The 23,031-nt window shown below is 47.9% G+C and overlaps 1 protein-coding gene across 5 annotated transcripts in view; it reads right to left on the reverse strand.

Annotated features, from left to right (window-relative positions):
• Positions 1-23,031, reverse strand: part of LOC119964578 (zinc finger FYVE domain-containing protein 9-like) — a 202,352-nt gene that overhangs the window by 12,760 nt on the left and 166,561 nt on the right. For all 5 annotated transcript variants that reach the window (XM_038794249.1, XM_038794247.1, XM_038794252.1 and 2 more), the window contains 6 exons: positions 22,918-23,000; positions 21,711-21,815; positions 12,314-12,464; positions 5,770-5,850; positions 5,246-5,408; positions 3,128-3,233 (listed from right to left, as the gene is read on the reverse strand). In XM_038794249.1, the coding sequence (XP_038650177.1) occupies positions 3,128-3,233; positions 5,246-5,408; positions 5,770-5,850; positions 12,314-12,464; positions 21,711-21,815; positions 22,918-23,000 (689 nt within the window). The remainder of the gene's footprint in view (positions 1-3,127; positions 3,234-5,245; positions 5,409-5,769; positions 5,851-12,313; positions 12,465-21,710; positions 21,816-22,917; positions 23,001-23,031) is intronic.

The raw sequence follows: 23,031 nt of genomic DNA on the forward strand, positions 1-23,031 counted from the left end.
AGGGGTGGGGGCGCTGCCAATTCGTCTGGCGGCAACCCACTTGAGGTACTTGGGGGTGCAGGTGGCTCGGGATTGTGGGGCCCCCGAAGGTCTAATTTTACTAGTTTGGTGAGGAAGGTGAGGGCCGACTTGGCAAGGTGGGACAATCTCCCTCTGTCTTTGGCGGGCCTGGTGCAGGCAGTTAAAATTAATGTGTTACTGTGATTTTTGTTCCTATTTCACTGCCTGCTGGTCTTTCTAACAAAACCTTTCTGGGGGGGGGGGGGGGGGGGGGGGGGGGGGGGGGGGCGCAAATTGATCTCATATCATCTTTATTTGGGGAGGGGGGTGCAGGATAAGGAAGGTGCTGTTGCAGAGATGGCAACAGGCGGAGGGGGCTAAGCACCCAAACGTACTGTACTACTTTTGGGCGACGAACGTGGAGAAACTTTGAGGCTGGACTAAGCTGGGTTAAGATGGAGGAGGGCACGTGTATGGGATCGGGTTGCGGGCGCAGGTAACGCCGCAGCTCCTGATGGCACCAGCTAAGTACACGGTGCATCCAGCAGTGGTGGCACTTTGCAGATCTGGAGGCAATTTAGGAAACATTTTAAGCTTGGGGGCCGGTTCGGCTGGATGCGAGGTTTCGGAGATAGGACGAGAGGGAGATTAAGGAAATGAAGGATCTGTTTCTTGGGGGCTGATTCATGAGCTTGGAGGAGGTGGGAGAGAAGTATGGGTTGGCATAGGGGGAATGGTTTAGATACCTGCAGGTTCTTGATTTTGCGAAGAAGGTTCTCCCGATGGCGCCGGTCTCCTTGTTGTTGGAGGCGGTGCTGTCAGTCGGAGGGGTGGGTATCGACAATTTATGGGAGGATCCTGGAGGAGGACAGGGTTTCTATTGAGAGGACTAATGCGAAGTGGGGCTGTGGGAGATGCTGTGGAGGGTGAATGCCTCAACTTCATGTGCGAGACTGGGGCTAATACAGTTGAACGTCGTGTATAAGGCAAACCTCACAAAATCAAAGATGAGTCAGCTGTTTGAGGAGATGGAGGATGTCTGTGGCGCTATGGAAGGGGCCCCGCAAACCACATTCACATGTTTTGGTCCTTCCCAAAGCTGGAAAGGTATTGGAGGGAGGTATTTACCACTATCTCAGGGGTTTTGCATACAGATGTGGAGCCCGGTCCACCTAGAAGCCATTTATAGGGTGTCGGACCGGCCCAAGTTGTGGGGGCAGACGTGTTAGCCTTCGCCTCGCTTATCACTCATAGGCAGGTCCTGTTGGGGTGGAGTTCAGTCTGACCGCCTTGTGCCTCCATGTGGCGGGGGAACCTGATGGGGCTTTTGACCCTGGAGGTGGTAAGTTTGAGTTGAGGGGGTAGGGGGAAGGAGAGCTTCTACAATTCTTGGGGATTGTTTATTATGCACTTTAAGGATTGGTTGCGTTGAATGGTTAAGGGGGGTTAGGGACGGCTTTCCTTTCTGTTTTATTTTGTTGGGGTTGTTCTTTCTTTTTTTTTTTAAATCGCGAAAATGAAGAAAATAAGGTGAATAAAAATATATTTTAAAAAAAGTTTAACAGCACTTATTATTGGGAAAACAAAGGTCACTTTAATATCCATATTTAGATTGGTAAACATTAGAAATAAGTTATAGTTTTAAGTGTGTATAATTTAATGTTTCTATGCCCGGAAGGGTAAAACCTATAGTTAGATTTGTGCTGGAGAAAGGTGTTTGTATGACATGGGTTGGTTATGTTCCAACAGTGTTTCTATTGTGCTTAGAAAGCACAGTGGCGTGAAGAATAAATAAACCAACAACGGTTGCTTTGCAACCGGGGCCTTGTAAGTTAGAGAAGGTTTTAGTTTGGCTAATTTGATTGCAGTTGGAGATAAGTAGTGAGAGAAGATAGCTCTCACAGCTCTGCAAGAAGCAGTTGGTTTTAGAAGGTTAAAAGAGAGAACATCTCTCTCAGCCTTGCTAGAAGAAAAGCCATATTATGGAGTAATGGTTGAGAAAACAGATGCCGGAAACCCGAAGTCCAAATAATTAAGGAAACTAAAGAAATTAAGAGGTGTCCAAAAATGTAGAGTGAACAGAGACCAAGGTCCGGTTCAGAAGAATTAAAGGAAGAGTAAATAAAGTGTTCCGAGTAAAAGAGACAATTACGTAACCAGATTTAAAGTGGGACATCAGCCTTCAAAAGGTAAAATAATTCTGATTCTATTTTAATACAATCTGAATCAAGAGTTGAAGCAATTGCGAACAGTTTGCACAGCAGTCAAAACAAAGAAATCCTTATGGGGTTGGTGTAAAATCCTGGACTGGACTAGGCGTTAAAAGTGGAGCAGAATCTTTGTTTAAAAGTGTCATTTGGAAAACCTGGCCTGGAGTGCAAACTACTAAGGGAAAGCATAGTTACAAGAGAACATTTTAAAGTGTGTTTATGGGGGGGGAATTTGGGAACTCTGACATGATAGTCTATGGGGATTCTGAGGAGATATGCACAAAATTCACTTTGGATTCAGTTAAAAGTGTATTTTCCCACAGTCATCTTATGTGTTAAAGAGACCATTGGAGATGAAAATGTATTTTGTAATCAACGTTAATCCTAAAATCTGTAATTGTTAAGAGGGAGTAAAGGCGAATTGTATAATAACTAATTTTTTCATGTTTAATAAATGTTTTTTTCTTCTTGTTAAAACTAATTAGCAGTCCCATGACTGTGTTCCTCCATATGTTTTTTAAAATTATGGTCTTTTGAGCCACGTTCCATTCTGGGATCTTCCCATCAGTTATATCAACTGGGATCGTAACATTATAGACTGGAAGAAGCTGAGAGTGATATTCAAAGGGATCAGTACCAAGACCACTGTCCTTCATTATTTTCATAAATGATTTAGAATCAGATGTATAGTATAGTAACACAATCTGCTTGAGACACCACATTGAGGAAGATTATGTTTTTATTTACATATTGTATATAGTCAGAGAAAAATGTGCTGATCAGCAGAATAGTGGCACCTCTTCTCTCCCCTAATGAAAAGATCAATAAGAGATGATGCCTATCCCAAGATGCCCATAAAATTGATGCAGAACAATGATGCTGACCAGAAACAAAGTATTTAAATATATTTTTGTTACCTCTGTCCATCTGATGACCTTGCCATTTGTTTTGAATTCTGACCCATGAAATATCTTAACACTTGCAATTTCATCCATGGACTTTCCATCAATTGGACTGACAACACTGCAATTTGAAAATCACAAAGTTTAAATTAATGCATTGATAATTTAGTAAATTACAATCATAAGCACAACACCTTTATTGTAAAGATAAAGTTGCCAAAGTCCCAGATGACCATGGGCTGCCTTCCCCTTTGATGGTGGTGATTAACTTGAGGATCACCATAACTCAGGTTAGGGGCAAGGTTGAGAAGGCGGGACCTTCATGAATACCCTCAACCGGTATGGGAATTGAACCAACGCTGCTGCCTTGCTCTGCATCATGAACCATCATGTCTAGCCACCTGAGCTAAACTGGGCCCCTTTATTGTACAACTACACTGTCTAGCTAACTGGAAATGAGAGTTGGTATAAATGGGTCTTTTCTGGTTCGCAGGATGTGACGATTGGTGAACCACAGGAATCAGTGATAGGGCCTCAAATTTTCACTATTCATGTCAATGGCTTGGATGAAGATGACACCAAGATAGGTAGGAAAGTAAATTGTGAAGACACAAGGGGGCTACTAAGGGGAAAAAAATTGGCAAAAGAGGTATAATGTGGGCAAATGTGAAATGGTCCATTCTGGCAGGAAGAAACTTATCTAAATAGTGAGAGATTGCCGAGATGAGGTGCAGATAGATTTGGATAGCCTAGGGCACGAATCACAAAAGGCTAATAAGACAGCTACAGCAAGCAATTAGGACGGTTAATAGAATGTTGTTTATTGCGAGTGGAATGGATTACAAAAATAGAGAGGTTATGCTTCAGTTGTCCAGGGCATTGGCGAGACCACATCTGGAATATTGTGTACAGTATTGCTCGCCTTATATAAGGAAAGATGTAAATGCATTAGCAATTCAGAGGTTTCCTGGACTAATACCAGGAATGGGCAGGTTGTCTTGTGAAGAAAGGTTGGAGAGGTTAGGTTTGTATCCATTAGCGTTTAGAAGAGTAAGAGGTGACTTGATAAAAACATTTAAGATCCTGAGGGATATTGTGAATGTGTAGAGGATGTTTCCTCTTGCCTGATATCTGTTCTACCCTCACAAGTAACTAATGAGCTCATGAATAGCAAGTACAAATTAGATCAACAGCCAAATGAAGGTGACACTCCAATACATTTGACAATCTAAACAGCTGATTCATAGAATCCCTACAATGCAGAAGGAGGTCACCCAGACAATCGGGTCTTCACCGACTCTCCGAAACAGCATCCTACACAGTTCCACTCCCCCGCCCTATCCCTGTGACATAGCCTGCACATCCCTAGACACTAAAGAGGCAATTTATCATGGCCAACCTGCACATCTGCAGACTTTGGGACAAAAAGGAGCACCCGGAGGAAACCCATGCAGACATGGGGAGAAACATGCAAACTCCACAGTCACTCGAGACTGAAATCGAACCCGGGTCCCTGAGGCAACGGTGCTACCCACTGTGCCACCCATGCACTGCCAGTTTAAAACATGAATAGCATTGTACAGCGATTCCTGTCTATATTTTCACTTTTCAGAAATATGCAGTAAATTCATACAGGGAGCAGAAGGGTATGAGATTTACAACATGCCCTCCAAGCTAACTGCCACTCCCAAAGTCCCCACACAGGCCATGCTCATGTCAACATCTTAATTTATGTGCATGGCCACGTACAAGTGGTAATTTAAATTGCCCACACACCGAAAAAAATTTAGAGGTGACTTTGTTAAGAACATCGGAACTAGGAGCAGACGTAGGCAATTCAGCCTCTCGAGCCCACTCTACCATTCAATCAGATCATGGCTGATCTCTTCCTGGTCTCAAATCCACCTCCCCACCTGTTGCCCATATCCTTTTAACTGTTTTTTAAATCAGAAATATATCTAGCTCTTCAGCGTTTCTTGCTGCAGAATCGGATATTCCGCCCAACTAGCCTACACAAATCCCTGATCATTCTCATATTGAAGAGCTATTTTATTAGTATTATTTTTACAAACTGTAATTTTTAAGTTAGTCTAGTTTCCCTTTCCTGCTAGTATTTTAATGCCGAATATTTACCCTTTGTTGATATTTTTGTCATCTTCTGTCCACTGTATATGGACATGTTCCTGTGGTTCTTCTGCATCAATTTTGCCACATGTTATGGTAAAATCTTTCATCTCTCGTAGTGCCTGCCGCAGAGAATCCATTGTTTCAGCTGAGATCTGTACCATCATACCATCTGAAAATACAGTATTCAAATAACATTTGTTTACAGCAAGACAATCAGAAATCAACTCTCAGTGCTTTGAATAGGATGCAGATTTGCATCTTTTTCTACCAAATGTAAAACACAAGCCAGTTATAATACTGCAACCCATAGGAAGTGTTGAACAGTTAAGAAATTATCCAGATTATTTTTCCAGAACAGTACAAAAGGGTTGTTTTTAAAGAGACGCACCGGTGCTCCAGCATAGTCATTTGGATCGCCTTTGTAATGGAGACAAAAAAGTGTACACAAAATAAAGTTTCTGAACTGGAACAGACCTTAATGGCAGAAAGTGATATTATCTTCTCAATTGTATTTTGTTCAGTATCATTACCTTCTACAATGCTGGACTTGGCAAGGTAGCCAGAAGATGATTTCAGAGCACCGCTGAACACGAAAAAGCTGGCTCCCGTAACTGCAAAACAGAATGACAGAAAATTTGTCACGTACACTAACTGGGGATACTTTTAATGTGTATTCACTGCTATCAAGAGTTATGCAATGTCAATACTATCATTTTTTACAGATTCTACTGTAAAGAATTCTTTTTTTTAAAAATATTTTATTCTCCTTTTTCACATTTTTTCCAAAATTTACACCCAACAATAATCCGTTAACGAATGTAATGTCAATCCCCATATCAACAACAATGATGCCATCCTCCCACCAAACCCCCAAACATTAGCCCGCATGTTAACATAAACAAATGACAAAGAGGAACCAGGAATCACCCATAGTCACCATTAACACGTACAGTCCCCCCTCCCCCCAACCCTCCCAACGCCAACCACCCTAATATTCGATGTGATCCAATTCTCAAAAGTGCATAATGAATAACACCCATGTACCTGTGGGAGGTGTTGAAAAGGTTTGGGTTTGGGGAGGGGTTTGTCAGGTGGGTGAGGTTGCTATATGAGGCCCCGGTGGCGAGCGAGGCTACAAGCAGAAGGAGGTCAGAGTATTTCTGGTTGCACCGGGGGACGAGGCAGGGGTGTCCCCTGTCCCGCCTGCACTTTGCGCTGGCGATCGAACCCCTGGCCATGGCGCTGAGGGAGTCGAGGAACTGGAGGGGGATAGTGCCCGGGGGTGGGGGGGGGGGGGGGAAGAGAGGAGCATCGGCTGTCGCTTTATGCGGATGACCTGCTGCTCTATGTTGCGGACCCGGTGGGGGGAATGCCGGAGGTGATGAGGATCCTTAGAGTGTTTGGGGACTTCTCCGGGTAGAAGCTCAATATGGGAAAGAGCTAGCTGTTCGTAGTACACCCAGGGGACCAGGAGAGGGGGATTGGTGAGCTCCCGTTAAAAAGGCGGAGAGGAGTTTTAGGTACCTGAGGGTACAGGTGGCTAGGAGTTGGGGGGGCCTTACATAGACTTAACTTCACGAGGCTGGGGAGCAGATGGAGGAGGAGTTTAAGAGGTGGGACGTGCTGCCACTCTCCCTGGCGGGCAGGGTGCAGTCAGTCAAAATGATGGTGCTCCCGAGGTTTTTGTTCTTGTTCCAGTGCCTCCCTATCCTGATCTCCAAGGCCTTTTTCAGGCGGGTCAACAGGAGCGTTATGGCGTTTGCGTGGGCGCAGAAGACCCCGAGGGTAAGAAGGTGTTCCTGGAGCAGAGCAGAGATTGGGGAGGGGGGGGGGGGGGTTGGCACTGTCTAACCTCTGTGGGTATTATTGGGCCGCCAACGTGGCGGTGATACGCAAGTGGGTGATGGAGGGGGTGGCATGGAAGAGGTTGGAGATGGCGTCCTGTGTGGGCACGAGTCTCGAGGCGCTGGTGACGGCGCCGCTGCCGCTTCCTCTAACGAGATATACCACAAGCCCGGTGGTGGCGGCTACCCTGAAAATTTGGGGGCAATGGAGGCGGCACAGGAGGGAGGTGGGGGCTTCGGTATGGTCCCCGATACGGGGGAGCCACCGGTTTGTCCCAGGGAGAATGGACGGAGGGTTTCTGAGTTGGCACAGGGCAGGTATCAGAAGGATGGGGGACCTGTTTGTGGATGGGAAGTTCGCGAGCCTGGGCGAGCTGGAGGGGAGGGGAGGCCTCCCCCCGGGGAACACCTTCAGATATATGCAGGTAAGGGCATTTGTTAGGCGGCAGGTGGTGGAGTTCCCACTGTTGCCGCCACGAGGGGTTCAGGACAGGGTGCTTTCGGAGACGTGGGTTGAAGAGGGGAGGATCTCGGCAACGTATCAGGTGATGCAGGAAGAGGAGGAGGCCTCGGTGGAGGAGCTGAAGGGCAAGTGGGAGGAGGAATTGGGGGAGGAGACCGACGAGGTGACGTGGGCGGATGCCCTGGGGAGGGTGAATTCCTCCTCCTCTTGCGCGAGGCTCAGCTTAATACAATTTAATGTGCTGCATAGGGCGCACATGACCGGGGCAAGGCTGAGTCGGTTCTTTGAGAGATAGGACAGGTGTGTCAGGTGCTCAGGTAGCCCTGCAAACCACACCCACATGTTCTGGGCGTGCCCACTGCTGGAGGGCTTTGGGAGGGGCGTCGCGGAGACGATGTATAGGGTGGTTGGTTCCAGGGTTGAGCTGGGCTGCACAGGGCGCACATGACCGGGGCAAGGCTGACCCGGTTCTTTGGGAGAGTGGACAGGTGTGTCAGGTGCTCAGGGAGCCCTGCAAACCACACCCACATGTTCTGGGCGTGCCCAGTGCTGGAGGGCTTTTGGAGGGGCGTCGCGGAGACGATGTATAGGGTGGTTGGTTCCAGGGTTGAGCCGGGCTGCACAGGTCGCACATGACCGGGGCAAGGCTGAGCCGGTTCTTTGGGAGAGTGGACAGGTATGTCAGGTGCTCAGGGAGCCCTGCAAACCACACCCACATGTTCTGGGCGTGCCCAGTGCTGGAGGGCTTTTGGAGGGGCGTCGCGGAGACGATGTCTAGGGTGGTTGGTTCCAGGGTTGAGCCGGGCTGGGGGCTCGCAATATTTGGGGTGGCAGTGGAGCCGGGAGTGCAGGAGGTGAAAGAGGCCGGTATTCTGGTCTTTGCGTCCCTGGTAGCCTGGCGAAGGAGTCTTCTACAGTGGAAAGATGAGAGGCCCCAGGCGTGGAATCCTGGGTCACCGATATGGCTGGGTTCATCAAATTGGAGAGGGTCAAATTTGCCTTAAGGGGGCCGGTGCAAGGGTTCTTCAGGTGGTGGCAACCGTTTCTCGACTTCCTGGCGGAGCGTTAGGTGATGGTCAGCAAGAGCAGCAACCGTTTTTTGAAAACTTGATTAAAATTTTTTATTTTTTTTTAAATGAATAATGGCCATTAATTGTAGAATCACTCCATCCTTCCCCTCCGTTCAAATTTGACCTTTTCAAGCATCAAGAATTCCAGCAGGTCCCTCCCACTACGCCAGGGCACAGGGTGGAGAGGTTGATCTCCACCCTAACAGTATCCGCCTTCAAGCGATCAACGAGGCGAAGGCTGCAACATCTGCCTCGCACCCGTTCCAACCCTGGCTGGTCCGACGTCCCGAATATGGCCTCCCGAGGGTCCGGGTCCAGTGTCAGGTGAACCACTTAAGAGATTACCCTAAACACCTCCTTCCAGTAATCCTCCAGTTTTGGACAGGACCAAAACATATTAACGTGGTTTGCGGGGCCCCCTCGCAATGTTCCCATACATCGTTTAACCCCTCAAAGAGCCAGCTCATCCTCGCCCTTGTAAGGTGCGCTCTATACTCCACCTTCAGCTGTATCAGTCCAAATCTCGCGCACGAGGTGGAGGCGTTCACCCTCCGAAGCATGTCACACCAAATCCCTCCTCCATACCCTCTCCCAACACTTCTTCCCACTTTGCCTTGATCCCTTCTAGCGGCGCCTTCTCCTCCTTCAAAATAGCCTCGCAAACCGCCGATACTACCCCCTTCTCCAGTCCCCCTGTCGTCAGCACCTACTCCAGCAAAGTGGAAGCTGGCTCTACTGGGAAGCTCTGTAACTCCTTTCTGGCAAAGTCTCAAACCTGCATGTATCTAAATATTTCCCCCTGCTCCAGCCCATACTTTGCTCCCAGCTCCTTCAATCCCGCAAAACAACCCCCAAGAAATAAATATTTTTGTGTCCTAATTCCTTTCTCCTCCCATCTCCGAAAATTTCCATCCCACTTCCCTGGCTCAAACCTATGGTTCCCCCGAATCGGCATTTCCTTTGACCATGCCCTCAACCCGAAGTCCTGTTGAAACTGCCTCCAAATTCTCAACGAAGCTATTAGTACTGGACTCCCAGAGTACCTCCCCAGGGCCATCGGTAGCGGCGCTATCGCTGACACCTTCAAATCCTGACCCCCTACCCAAACTCTCCTCCATTCTGACCCATTGGGAGTCAACCCCCTCTGACCCAGCTCCGTACCTTCTCCACATTCGCCGCCCAGTAATAATACATCAGGTTCGGAAGACCTAAAGCCCCTGCCTGCTTTCCTCTCTGTAGTAGCACCTTTTTAATTCTGGCCACCTTCTCTCCCCATATGAATGAGGTAATCATTCCTTCAATCTCTCCAAAAAAGCCTTTGGCAGGAAAATCGGCAGGAATTGAAAAATAAACAGAATTCGTGGCAGCATATTCATTTTAACCGCCTGTACCCGACCCGCCAGTGACAGAGGGAGACCATCCCACCTTTCCAGATCAGCTTTCACCCTCCCCACCAAACTAGAAATGTTGTACCTACTGAGCCCTCCAATCTTGAGCACCCAGGTATCTAAAGTGAGTCCCTGTCTTACAGAATGGCATCCCCCCCCCCCCCCCCCCCCCCCCATCCCTGGACGTGGGTCACAACAAAATATTCACTCGTCTAGATTTAATTTGTAACCCGAGAAAGACCCAAACACCCGAAGCAGCTCCAGTATTCCCCCTATCGACACACTTGGTTCTGACAGGTATAACAACAAGCCATTGGCATACAAGTATACCTTATGATCTATCCGCCCCTGCATTATCCCTTTCCATACCCCCGAACTTCTTAATGCGATGGCCAATGGCTGAATCACGAGTGCAAACAGCAGGGGGGACATAAGACATCCCTGCCTAGTCCCACGGCGGAAAGGAAAGCATTCTGAACTAATGTTATTTGTGCGGACACTGGCGCTCGGCTCCTTATATAATAGCTTTACCAGTCCACAAATCTGGGTCCAATTCCAAACCGCTCTAGAACTGCCATCAAGTATCCCCATTCTACCCAGTCAAACGCTTTCTCGGCGTCCAATGTCACAACCACCTCTGTTTCCTTCCCTCCGTCAGTAGCATAACCACGTTCAATACCCTCCTGATGTTCGAAAAGAGCTGCCTCCCTCTCACAAACCCCGTCTGATCTTCACCTATCACCTTTGGGAGGCACTCCTCTAGCCTACCTGCCAGTACTTTTGCCAATATCTTTGCATCCCCGTTTAAAATGTGGTATGGGCCTATACGACCCACTCTCTGTCGGATCCTTATCTTTCTTAAGTAACAGGGAAATCGATGCCTGCCCCAAAGTTTGTGATAACACCCCCCTTCCCTATCATCTCCTCAATCATCCCCACCATCAGCGGTACCAGCTTATTTTTGAATTTTTAATAATATTCCACCGGAAACCCATCCGGCCCTGCCACCTTCCCCGACTGCATCCTCCCAATTTCATCTTTTATCTCCTGCTCCACTATCGGCCCCTCTAATATAGCCCTGTCACCCTCCCCAACCTCGGCATTCCAGCCCATCTAGAAATACCTGCATCTCCTGGCCTCCCCCAGGTTTGCTCTGACCTGTACAACCTCATAAAATTCCTTAAAGACCTTGTTAATCTGATCTGGAGCTACCACCAACACCCCTGCCCTGTCCCGCACATGGACAATTTCCCTTGCCGCAGCCCCCTACGGAGCAGACCCGCCAACATACGCCCGCCTTCTCTCCATGCTTGTATACTGCCCCCTTGCTCGCCTCAATTGGCGTACCGCCTTCCTGATAGATAGTTGGTCAAAGCTCGCCTGGAGTTCCTTCCTCTTTTCCAACTGTGCTGGGACCCTATCTTCTGCATACCTCCTGTCTACCTCCAGCATCTCATCTATTACCCTCTGACGTTCCAACCTCTCCTCTTTGTCTAGCCTAGCCTTGAACAAGATCACCTCACCCCTTATCACCACCTTTAAAGCCTCCCAGACAACTGCCTTTCACACCTCACCCGTGCAGTTTAAACCTACATATTCCTCGATTACTTTTTCAATTTTGTCACAGAATTCTCGGTCCCCCAACAGTCCCACATCTAACTTCCAACCTGGTCTCTGTACCATCCCCTTCTCCAGTACCATATCCATTCAATGCGGAGCATGATCTGATATTGCAATTGCCGAGTACTCAGACTCTTTAACCTCAGCCAGCACCGCCTTCCCCACCATGAAAAATTCAATCCACGAGTACACCTTATAGACCGCTGAGAAAAACGAGTACTCCCACTCCTTCAGGTGCAGAAACCTCCAAGGGTCCACCCCTTCCACTATTAGCCCAGCCAGCGCCTTTGCCTGCCACCCCCCCCCCCCCCCCCGCCGCCGCCGCCGCCCTGGACGGGACCAGCGAGCACGGCTGTGACCTGTCCAATTTTGGCTCCTGCACCAAGTTCCAGTCCCCCCCCGCCACTATCAGTTCATGTGTGTCCAAATCGGGGATGGCCCCACACACCTTTGCGAATCCCACATCGTCCCAATTGGGACCATAAAAACGTACCGGCGCCACAAGCCTCCCCTCCAGCACCCCTGTCACAATCAGATACCTACCCGCATGATCTGCAATCAACTGTAAAGAATTCTAAGCACTAGGAATGGTAGTTTCATAGAGAAATGCATACCAACACAAAACAAATAAAATGTTGGAATAATTTTGTTTTCTCAGGTATAGACAAGGCAACCTCACAAGCACTTACCCTTTCTGGGCTGGTTGTGGATACTGATAGCCTGTGTTTGGTAGTTCCCATCATCATTCTGAACACACACCAAGTGTGAATCTGCCTTTTCGTTGAAGCAAGCTCCAAACGCTAGCACATGCTCATTCGATTTGTTCATTGCTTTCATCATCTTCATCAGTTTGACCCCGTAACAAGGAGAGACAGTTCAAAATAACCAGTCTTTAAAGGATTAGAAATACCACCCATACAAATTCCATTACTGTCTACAACAATTCCATTTTGCACCAGATAATCCAAACCACATGTGCAAAATAGATGTGAACAGAGTTTAAGAACATCTAAAATTGTGCTCAATAATTAAGCTTTAGCATAATTTCAAGAACAGCTAGATTTATATGTTTTAATATAGAGTTTCCCATCATTTACAAGGGCTGAAGTGTCATAACTGTCCAGTAGTGCAATACCTATCCAATCAAGTTAAATGATTTAGTAAATGCTGGCAGCATTGATCATAATGTTAGGGCCGATGGTAATTGGGGAGACAGGAGTGGGGTGAGGAAAATGTTTGATCATTAACTTATTGCACTTGATGCTGCATTAGTGTTCATTGCAAATGAGCATATCCTGGGACAAAGTACCAAAATACACCTCCCATTTAAAACTCTAATGCCCAGCTAATATTTGGAATAGTTTCAAATATTTACTCAAGACAAATACCACTTCACAATCCACTCGGCTATTATTACAACCTACATCTTATTTTGTCCAATTGAGCACTTTATTTTGCAAACTATGCTTAGCACCAGTATTTCTCATCCGCCAACATTCATAACACTCAAATTATTATTCGATTTATAACTTCAACACTTCTTAATGTGTTCATTTTAGCCAAAGGCTTTTAAAAATACATGCCCATACACACGTGAAATCTTACAAAATGTACACAATTCCAAGACTTTTTTTTTTTATATATATGTTTTTTATTGGATTTTTGAACAGAGCATATTTTGCCGTTATGTACACAGGATATGATAAACATTCGTTTGTGCCAGCGAGGCACTTGCAAAGGGCAATCCTCGAATGGGTCTGGTGCCGGTGTTGCCCTCGCTTCTCCCGGCCGGATTTCGCCACTTTTGTCTTCTCGTGCACACTGAGCTTCAGCCGGCCCTCCCGTCTTCCGCCTGCATTCTCCTTTTTCTCTGTTCCTGCGGATGTCAAGTTGGTTAACGGTTCCCTGCCCCCCCCCCCCCCCCCCCCCCCCCCCCCCGGCTCTCCTCTTTTGCTCCCTGTCTCATCCCTCCTCCCTGACGTGGTTCGCCTTTCCTTCCTCGTAGATTGAGTTGTGTACCACCACCCCCCCCCCCCCCCCCCCCCCCCCCCCCCCCCCGCCCCGGGTCTATCTCTCCCTCCCATGCTTTGGCTGCTTTCCCCTGGTTCCTGGCTACCTGGCTATTCTTCTGCTTGTTTGTTGGCCACAAACAAGTCCCGGAACAATCGGGTGAATGGCTCCCTCGTTCTGTGGAAGCCATCGTCTGACCCTCGGATGGCGAATTTAATTTTCTCCATTTGGAGAGATTCCGAGAGGTCGGAACAATTCCAAGACTTAACGTTATTCAAGAGTCAACTATGAAGCTGTAACAATTTAATCAAAAAGTACACATATCAAATAATTCCAGAGACCAGCATGATTCAGGAGTTTCAAAATAGAATACAAGGGGATGTCATGTATCCTTGCTTCATATATTTCTGAGATATATAAACGGGATTATAATGACACTTTTTTAAAAAAAAAATCTTCCCCCCTCAGGGTTGCACAGTCCTTTGGTTCCTCATCTATCTTGTTTTTTTTTATTCTTAGCTTACTCCTCGTTGCTGGCCTCGAACAGGTTTTGGAACAGGCCGACAAACTGTCCCCAAGTATCCAGGAAACCTTCCTCCGACCCTTGGATTGGCGTACTTAATCTTCTCCAGGTGGAGAAATTCCGAGAGGTCGGCGAGCCAGTCTGCAGCTTTGGGTGGTGCTGCTGATCGCCAGCCGAGCAGGATTCTCCGGCGTGCGATTAGGGAAGCGAAAGCAAGGGCGTTGGCCCCCTTCCCCACGTGTAGCTCCGACTGCTCCGATACCCTGAAGATTGCCACTATTGGGCATGGCTTCACCTTCACCCCCACAACCTTGGACATTGCCTCGGAGAAGGCTGTCCAGAACCCAGCAAGTTTGGGGCAAGCCCGAGACACGTGGGTGTGGCTGGTCGGGCCACTCTGGCACTGCTCACATTTGTCCTCCACCTTTGTGAAGAACCTGCTTGTTCGGGTTCTGGTCAGGTGCACTTTGTGCACCACTTTGAGCTGCATTAGGCTGAGCCTTGCACAGGAGGTGGAGGAGTTAGCCCTGCTCAGTGCTTCGTTCCAGAGCCCCCATCCTACCTCTGTCCCCAGTCCGTCCTCCCATTTTTGTCTGGTCTCGTCCAGTGGTGTTCGAGCTCTGTCCAGTAGTTGTACGTATATTTTCCCACATAGCCTCCCCTTCTCGCTGCTTGTGCCCATCAGATCCTCTAAGTGCGTTTTCTGGGGCCCCGGGGTACCCTACTATCTCTTTGTGGAGGAAGTGTTTTATTTGGAGGTGTCTCAATTCCTGTCCTTTTGCTAGTTTCCACTTCCTCGTCAGTTCGTCTAGTGTCGCCAGTCTGCGCCCTATGTAGAAGTCCCCGACCATCAGTGTGCCCCTGTCCCGCCTCCATCTTTTGAAGGTGGTATCTAACATGGCTGGGGGGAAATCTGTGATTGCCGTAGATGGGGGCCATGGGAGACATTTTAGTTATCCCGAAGTGCTGTCTCAGCTGGGTCCACGTTCTCAGCATGGCTGCTACCACTGGGCTCGCTGTATATCTTGCTGAGAAGGATGGGAGTGTTGCTGTAGCCAGGACCCGGAGGGTCGTCCCTTTACAGGATCCCTCCTCCATTTGTACCCAATCTGTGTCGGGTTCTTGTACCCATCCCCTCACTCTTTCTGCCATTGCTGCTCAGTGGTAGTATTGTAGGTTTGGTAAGACCCGCTTTGATTTTTCTTCTTTGCAGTGTCGGTTTGGGAATTCTCGGGTTCTTACCCCCCGACACAAAGCCATGATTCGACTGACTACGTTTTGGAAAAAGCCCTTGGGGATGAAGATCGGAATGGATCTAAACAGGAAGAGGAACCTTGGCAATAGGTTCACCTTGATCGTCTGCACTCTCCCCGCCAGGGAGAGTGGGAGTGAGCCCAACCTTTGAAGGTCTTTTCTTACTTCCTCCACCAAGCTGGTCAGGTTCCACTTTTGGATCTGTGTCCAGTCTCTGGCTATCTGGATCCCAGGTAGCGGAATCTGTTCTGGGCAGTTTTAAACGGGAGCCCCTCCAGCTCTTTCCCTCCCCCGTTTGGGTTCACTGGGAATGCCTCGCTTTTGTCCAAGTTACGTTTGTAGCCCGAGAAGGTTCCAAACTTTTTCAGTATTTACAGTATTGCCATCAGTCCCTCCTGTGGCTTAGAGATAGAGGAGCAGGTCTCTATCTCCTCTCCGAATTCGCTTCCAGCTTTTCGCGTCCCACAGGGCTATCGCCAGTGGTTTGATCACTAGCGCGAACAAGAGTGGGGACAGAGGGCAGCCCTGTCTTGTTCCTCTCTGTAGCTGGAAGTATTCCGAGCTGGTGGTGTTAGTGCGGAAACCCGCTTTGGGAGCATTGTACAGGAGCCTCACCCAGGCAATGAACCCCGCTCCTAGCCCAAACTGTTCCAGTACCTCGAGGAGGTAGTACCACTCGACTCTATCGAAGGCATTTCTGCGTCCAAGGAGACAATCAACTCTGGTGTTCTCTCCCCCGGTGGGAGGGGTCATTATTACATTCAGCAGCCGCCTGATGTTCACTGTGAGCTGCCTACCTTTGACAAAGCCCGTTTGGTCCTCTGCGACCACCTCTGGTTTGCACCCTCTAGCCTTTTGGCCAGGACCTTTGCGAGTATTTTCGCATCCACATTCAGCAGTGAAATGGGTCTGTACCACATTCCGTCAGGTCGTTATCTTTTTTGGGTATCAATGAGATTGTGGCTGGTGCTGGCATAGGGGACAGAGTGCCCCCTGCCAGTGAGTCCGTGAATATATCCCTTAGGTGGAGCCAGGACTGGTACAAATTTTTGTAGAAGTCCGCTGGGAACCCATCAGGTCCCGGTGCGTTCCCCGCCTGCATAGATCTGATGCTCTCCGTGTTTTCTCCCAGATCTATTGGCACTTCCAGCTCCCCCATCTGTCTTCCCCCACAACTGGTAGTTCCAGTCTGTCTATGATCGGTTTCATTCCCACATCCCCGTTAGGGGGCTCAGAGGTGTACAGACACCGGTAGAAGGTCTCAAATGCCCGATTGACCTCCTTTGGCTCTGTTACCAGTCTGCCTCTGCTATCTTTAACCTGCGCTATTTCCCTCGTGGCTGCCTGTTTTCTCAGCTGGTGAGCCAATAGGCGGCCAGCTTGCTTCCGTGTTCGTAGAAGGTCCCCTGTGTCTGACGGAGTTGGCACATTGCTTTCTTAGTGGATAGCAAGTTAAAGTCCATTTGCAGCTTTTTCCTCTCCGCCAGCAGCCCGACGGTCGGGGCCTCAGAGTATTTTCTATCGACTTCTAGAATGGAGTCCACTAGCTGTTGCCTGGCCACCCTCTCTTCCCTATCTCTGCTTGCCTTGTAGGCTATGATCTTGCCTCTAGTCATGGCCTTCAGTGCCTCCCAAAACATGGAGGGTGAGACTTCCCCGTTTTGATTGTTACTAACGTAGTCACCGATGGCCTGCGATATTTTTTGGCAGAAAGCCTCGTCAGCCAGGAGATCCGTGTCCAGCCTCCACGTGAGGCACTGGACCCGGCCTGTCTCCAACCTCACATCCATATAGTGTGGAGCGTGGTCGGAGATTACAATCACGGAGTATACCGTTCCCGTGATCCCTGGAAGCACCGATTTCCCCACTGCAAAGACGTCGATACGGGTGTATACCTTGTGCCCCTGTGAAAAGAACGAGAACTCCTTTTCTTCCGGGTGTAGGAACTTCCATGGGGCCACAGTCCCCATCTGTTCCATGAAGGCTCCTAGCTCCCTAGCCATGCCAGACTTTCCCCCACTCTGGGGTTTGATCGGTCAGTCAGTGGGCATTGCACGCAGTTAAATTCGCCCCCCATAATCAGTCAGCGTGTGTCAAGGTCTGGGATTTCCGGCATGGTCATCTTTATGAATTCTGTGTCGTCCCAGTTGTGAGCGTACACATTTACCAGTACGACCGGTGCTCCTTCCAGGACACCGCTGACCATGACATACCGTCCCCCTGGGTCCATAAACTGTATTGGTTTCCGTAAACCTCATGCTCTTGCTAATTAATATTGCTACCCTCCTAGCCCTCGCCCCATAGCATGAATGGTGAGTCTGTCCCACCCAGCCCTTCCTTACCAGCAGTCCATATCCCTCAGGTGCGTCTCTTGTAGGTAGATTATGTCTGCTTTTAGGCTTCATAGGTGGGTGAAGACTCTGGATCGTTTCATTGGGCCGTTGAGTCCTCTTACATTCCAGGTAACAATCCTGGTCGGGGGGGTTTGTGACTGCCCGGTCCTGCAGGATCACCCATACTTACCTGGTGGACGCACCCTTGCACTACGGGGTTTCCCTTTGTTAGAGGGCCGTCCAAAATGGTCAGGGTGGCCGCTCTCACCATGGGGTCGCGCCCCAGTGCTCCTGGGTTTCCCTTTGTCCAGGGAGCACCCAATATGGCTGCCAGCTATGTGTATGCCACATAGGTGCACCCCTGCCCTCTGGGTTCTCCCTTCGCCCCGAGTGGCTGTTTGCAGCACCATCTAGGTTCCTCATCATGCTCCATGCCCGCCGAGGCCTGTGTCTATACTGCTTCACTACCTCACCCTCCTCTTTGCTTCTCTTTTGTTCTGCGCTCTCCACCCCCCCCCACCACCTTAGCCCCCGTCCCTCTGTCCCGCCTGCTCTCTCTCTTCCCCCCCAACCCATCTTGTGCCAGGTGTTCCCTCTCCCCGGAGAGGCATGCCACGGCCCTGCTTCTTTCCTGCCCTCCCGTGCTGGCCCTCCTCCTCCCAGTATTTGCCCAGCTCTGGCCTTGTTTAACTTTCCTCCTACTGGCCCTTGTCTCACCCTCCTGTCCTCTTTTCTCACCCTCATTTCCCTCGCTCCACTCCTCCTCTCTCTTCCCTCCCCCCCCCCCCCCCCCCCATCGCATTGAGAGAGGAGACAAGCCGAGAAACGAGGCAACATTGTCCCGCACAAAACATAAAACACATGCACAGTTTGTGGTCTGTTCTCCACTCTTTGTTCTGGTTTTCCCTTTCTTTTCTGTCCTCGTGGCTTTCAGATCGGTTGCGGCTGCTCCTCCCCCAGTTTGTTCGACCGAACAAACTCATCAGCTGCCGCTGGGGTGTTAAAATACGGCTCTTCCCCCTTAAATGTTACCCAGAGTTTGGTCGGGAATAACATCCCAAATTTCACCTTGCTTTTGTAGAGTGCTGATTTTACCTCATGTTATTCCCTTCCCACGTGCTCAAACTTGTTTGCCGGGCCCACTATAGGATTTTCTCCCGGTCTTGGAACCGGTGCAGCCTTGTGATAATCGCTCTGGGCTGCTCCCTGGATTTGGGCTTGGGTCGAATCAACCTGTGTGCCCTATCTATTTATGGGGGGTTTGGAAATTCCTCCCTTCCCACTAGCTTGCCCAGCATTTGGGCGATGTAGCTTTTGGGTCTCTGCCTCTATCCCCTTTGGCAGACCCACTATTCTAACGTTCTGCTGTCAGGATCTATTTTCCTGGTCCTCCACTTTCTCTCGTAAGCTCCCTGGGACGTTACCAACCCTTTCACCTCAGCTTCCAGGGCTATCACCCTGTCATTCTGGTCCGAGGTGGCCCTCTCTAACTCCAGATTCGTTTTCTATTGCGCCTCCACTCTCCATCCCAGACCATCGATGGTCTGCTACATTTTGCGCGTCGTCTCCGCCAGCACCACCTTCATCATTGCGTGGAGCTCCGATCTGAGCACCTCCTTTATGGTGCTTGGCTGCTTTTTTAATCATGTTTCTCCACTCTTCCCCCAGTACGGGGGAGATGCTTGTCGCTGCGTCCTACTCCGCTGTTTTGGTGCGCCATCCTTTTTCCTTTCAGGCTCGCACGAACCTCCGTCTCATCTCGTGAGGCCGCCTACCGGTGCTTCCGCCACTCCTGCGCTTTTCCCTTGCTGCTGCTCCTGGTGTCTCGCTGTCTCTTCCCTTTGGTGTTTTTCTTTCCTCCAGCCATCCGTCCCTCCCTCTCTACGCTGCTGTTTCTTACCCTGAGGTTGCTCTCCCTTCCCCTGTTCCTCTGATCTCGCCGGCTCTCTGGTCTGCCTCAGGTTTCAGGTTTTATTTGATTTGTCTGTCGGGTTTTGTTTTGTTTATTTTATGTTTTGTGGTTAGTTCCCTTCCTTTTCTTTCCCCTTCCTTTTCCCCTTCTCTCTCTCTCACCGGGTCAGGAGGGTCGGGCCTGGAGTCCTCCTTTGTGTGGCCGCTTGCCTCGTGGTCACCACCGGCAGGCCCTCAGCAGTTTTTGAATCGCTGGCTCCTCCTGCACTTTTTAAGTCTCCGGTTCCTCAGCCGCTTCCGAGTCTCCGGCTCCTCCCGCACTTTTTAAAAAAAAAATCTCCGGCTCCTCTCGTACACTTTTTTTTCCTTTCCCGGGCCTCCGCTTACCATCGGACCGGACCCTTGCGGCTTTTTCCTTCCAGCTCGTACTTTCAGGGAGTGCTGTTTTAATGTGTGGGGTTTTTTTTAATATAAAAAACAAAAATACCCCCAGGACTAAGCAAAAAAAAAAAAACCCCAAAAAGTTCAGTCCTTTAGTGGAAGTTGCCTCGTGCATGTCTTCCCTCTACAGAACGCCATCGGAAGTCCGATTATAATCACACTTGCCTGCAGTTTTTAGGTTGAGGGCAATTCATAATTTCATAGATCAACCTGAACTACAAAAATGATCATTTAATTACAATAAATCAGCAGCATTATTTGCTTCATAATATTAGATTTTCATAAATCCTAACAGCATTATTTATTTGCTTCTTAGATCATAATTTGCCTTTTACGTTATCCCAACAAATGTTAATTTTCAAATGTTCTCCTATCCTTTAGAATTAGGCTGCATGTATTTGGACCAAAACACTAGGAGGAGCACATGTGCAGATACAGCAGCGGTTCCCAACCTTTTATATGTCATGGCATGCCTCTGTACTATAAAAACAATTCTGAGCAACACCTCAGCGAGTATGAGAATTGAACGACGGTGCAGTGGTCAGCATTGCTACCTCACGGCGCCGAGGACCCGGGTTCGATCCCAGCTCCAGGTCACTGTCCGTGTAGAGTTTGCACTTCTCCCCATGTCTGCGTTGGTCTCAGCCCCACAACCCAAAAGATGAGCAGGGTAGGTGAATTGGCCATGCTAAATTGCCCCTTAATTGGAAAAAAGAATTGGGTACTTTAAATTTATTTTTAAAAAGCACTTAATCCTGGAATTGAAAATTGACCTCAGTGATGGCGACCGTGGAACTACCACCAACTGTCATAAAAATCCCATCTGGTTCACTAATGTCGTTTATGGAAGGAAATCCACCGTCCGTACCTGGTCTGGCCTACATGTGACTCCATATTCAGAGCAACATGGCTGGCTCTTAACTGCTCTTTTAAATAGCCCAGCAATCCACTCAGTTGTGACAATTAGGGATGGCAACAAATGCTGGCCTTGTCAGGGATGCTCACATCCCATCAAATAGAAAAATAAAAGTGGGGTTTGATGCTCTGCAGCCAGCCCGTGTTGTTCTTGTCACCAAATGGAAAGACGTCAAGGTCAGTTGCAAGGGCAGTTGGAGAGTGGGCCAATTGCACACACCCAATCTTTCCAGATACCTCTCTCATCAGCAGGAGTTAGCGTTAGAAATACAGACTTTCTGTTCTGCACACACAACTCTAAATTACTACTGTACATTCAACTATCACTAAATAGGACATTGAACCAATCCTTACAAAGAAGCCTGGTGCTCTCCTATCACAGCTACTGGCTGCCTTTTGAAATACACCATAGTTATTATCTTCACTACCTATGTAGAAGGCCACTTGATAATTGTGAAAAATATTTCAATGACTTGCATAAACTAACGCTGAACTAAATACCAATTCTGAATACAGAAGAAATGTGATCAGTTGATCTCAGCATATGGGGTGGGACAGACATTACAATTATCCACAATATTCCTGGACTTGCAGGAAGTGCTGGGGAAGAAAATCTGCTCCTGATCTGTATTTAGTACACGTAAGAGGTGCAAGCATAGTGATGTACTTAGGAGCTTTTAAGTAATCCAGGTATCGTACCTCGTTGTATCGATTGCTGGGGACATTGATACATGTCTTCCTCACTTCCATGTCCACAACAAGCCCCTGCACGACAGGCAACTTGTACTGGTAATTCCTAAAATCCTGAATGAAGAACTTTCTATAAGTACGATATTAATATTGCGTCAGTATATTGCAGAACAAATCATTTTGCAATTAAGACTTCCACATTAAATGAAAATTTGGATGTATTGCAACTGCTGCCAAGTTATCAATAAATGCTGCAATAGTTTCCGATGAAAAGAACAGAAAAGTACCAAAATCATTTTAAAGAACACACCTCAATCTTCAAGAGGTCATCTGTATCAGTATAAATTCCAATGACAACACATCTGGCTGTCAGAAACAGATACAAATAGCCAACCTAGATCTAAACTGCCATTGGCCACATGATATGACTCAGTAACTAGGTTACATTTTCCTCTGAAAGAATTTAAAACAAATAATCTTATTACATTAAAAACAATTACCAGCATTTATTAGAGAATATCAACCCACCAGCATTTAGCCTTGTAGGTCATGACGGTGTAGTGTGACAAATGGCTTTATTCTATAATCCTCACCAATACTATGGTACATAATAATAATCTTTATTATTGCCACAAGTAGGCTTACATTAACACTGCAATGAAGTTACTGTGAAAATGCATATTTATAAACTGCTCTTCTTAATGGCCATTATACCATGCCATCCCAGATTCACATCTTACAAAACTTTCACTTTACAGTTTCCAATGAATCATGATCCACAATGTTTTCAAAGACTGGTCATCTCCAAGCCATCTGATGAACTTCACAAATTAAAGTTTAAAAATCTCTCAAGTAACCTACTGTGAACCACCCAGACTTGCTTTCAGCAACTGATTTGAGCACCATCAACCAATTATATTAGATAGGCAATGATTACCACCCAGAGTTTGTTCATGGAATCTTATAAATTAACAAAGTTATGAAATTTCTTATTTAATTAGACAGGTGCTGCATGCAAAGGAAAGAGGATTTAACCATAACCACATATAAATGACACCTACTCAATTTTGCAACATTCAAATTCAAAAGGCACTGTAGTAATAGTTAATTATCTGAGAAAATTCCTATAATTTTTTACATAATGACCACTGTAACATATTTTGCAAGGGAAAGAAGCCAGGAGTTTTCTCCCAGAATATGCCCATGAACAACTTACTGCAAGTAGGTTCATAATTGTATGTCCAGTCTCTCCAAACAGAGGTTTACGAAAACGCACACTGAACAACGGACATGGATAAACTGCAAAAGAAAGTATTCATCAGGAGCTGCT

The sequence above is a fragment of the Scyliorhinus canicula genome, chromosome 4, assembly GCF_902713615.1.
Source record: "Scyliorhinus canicula chromosome 4, sScyCan1.1, whole genome shotgun sequence".
NCBI classification, from domain to species: Eukaryota; Metazoa; Chordata; class Chondrichthyes; order Carcharhiniformes; family Scyliorhinidae; genus Scyliorhinus; species Scyliorhinus canicula.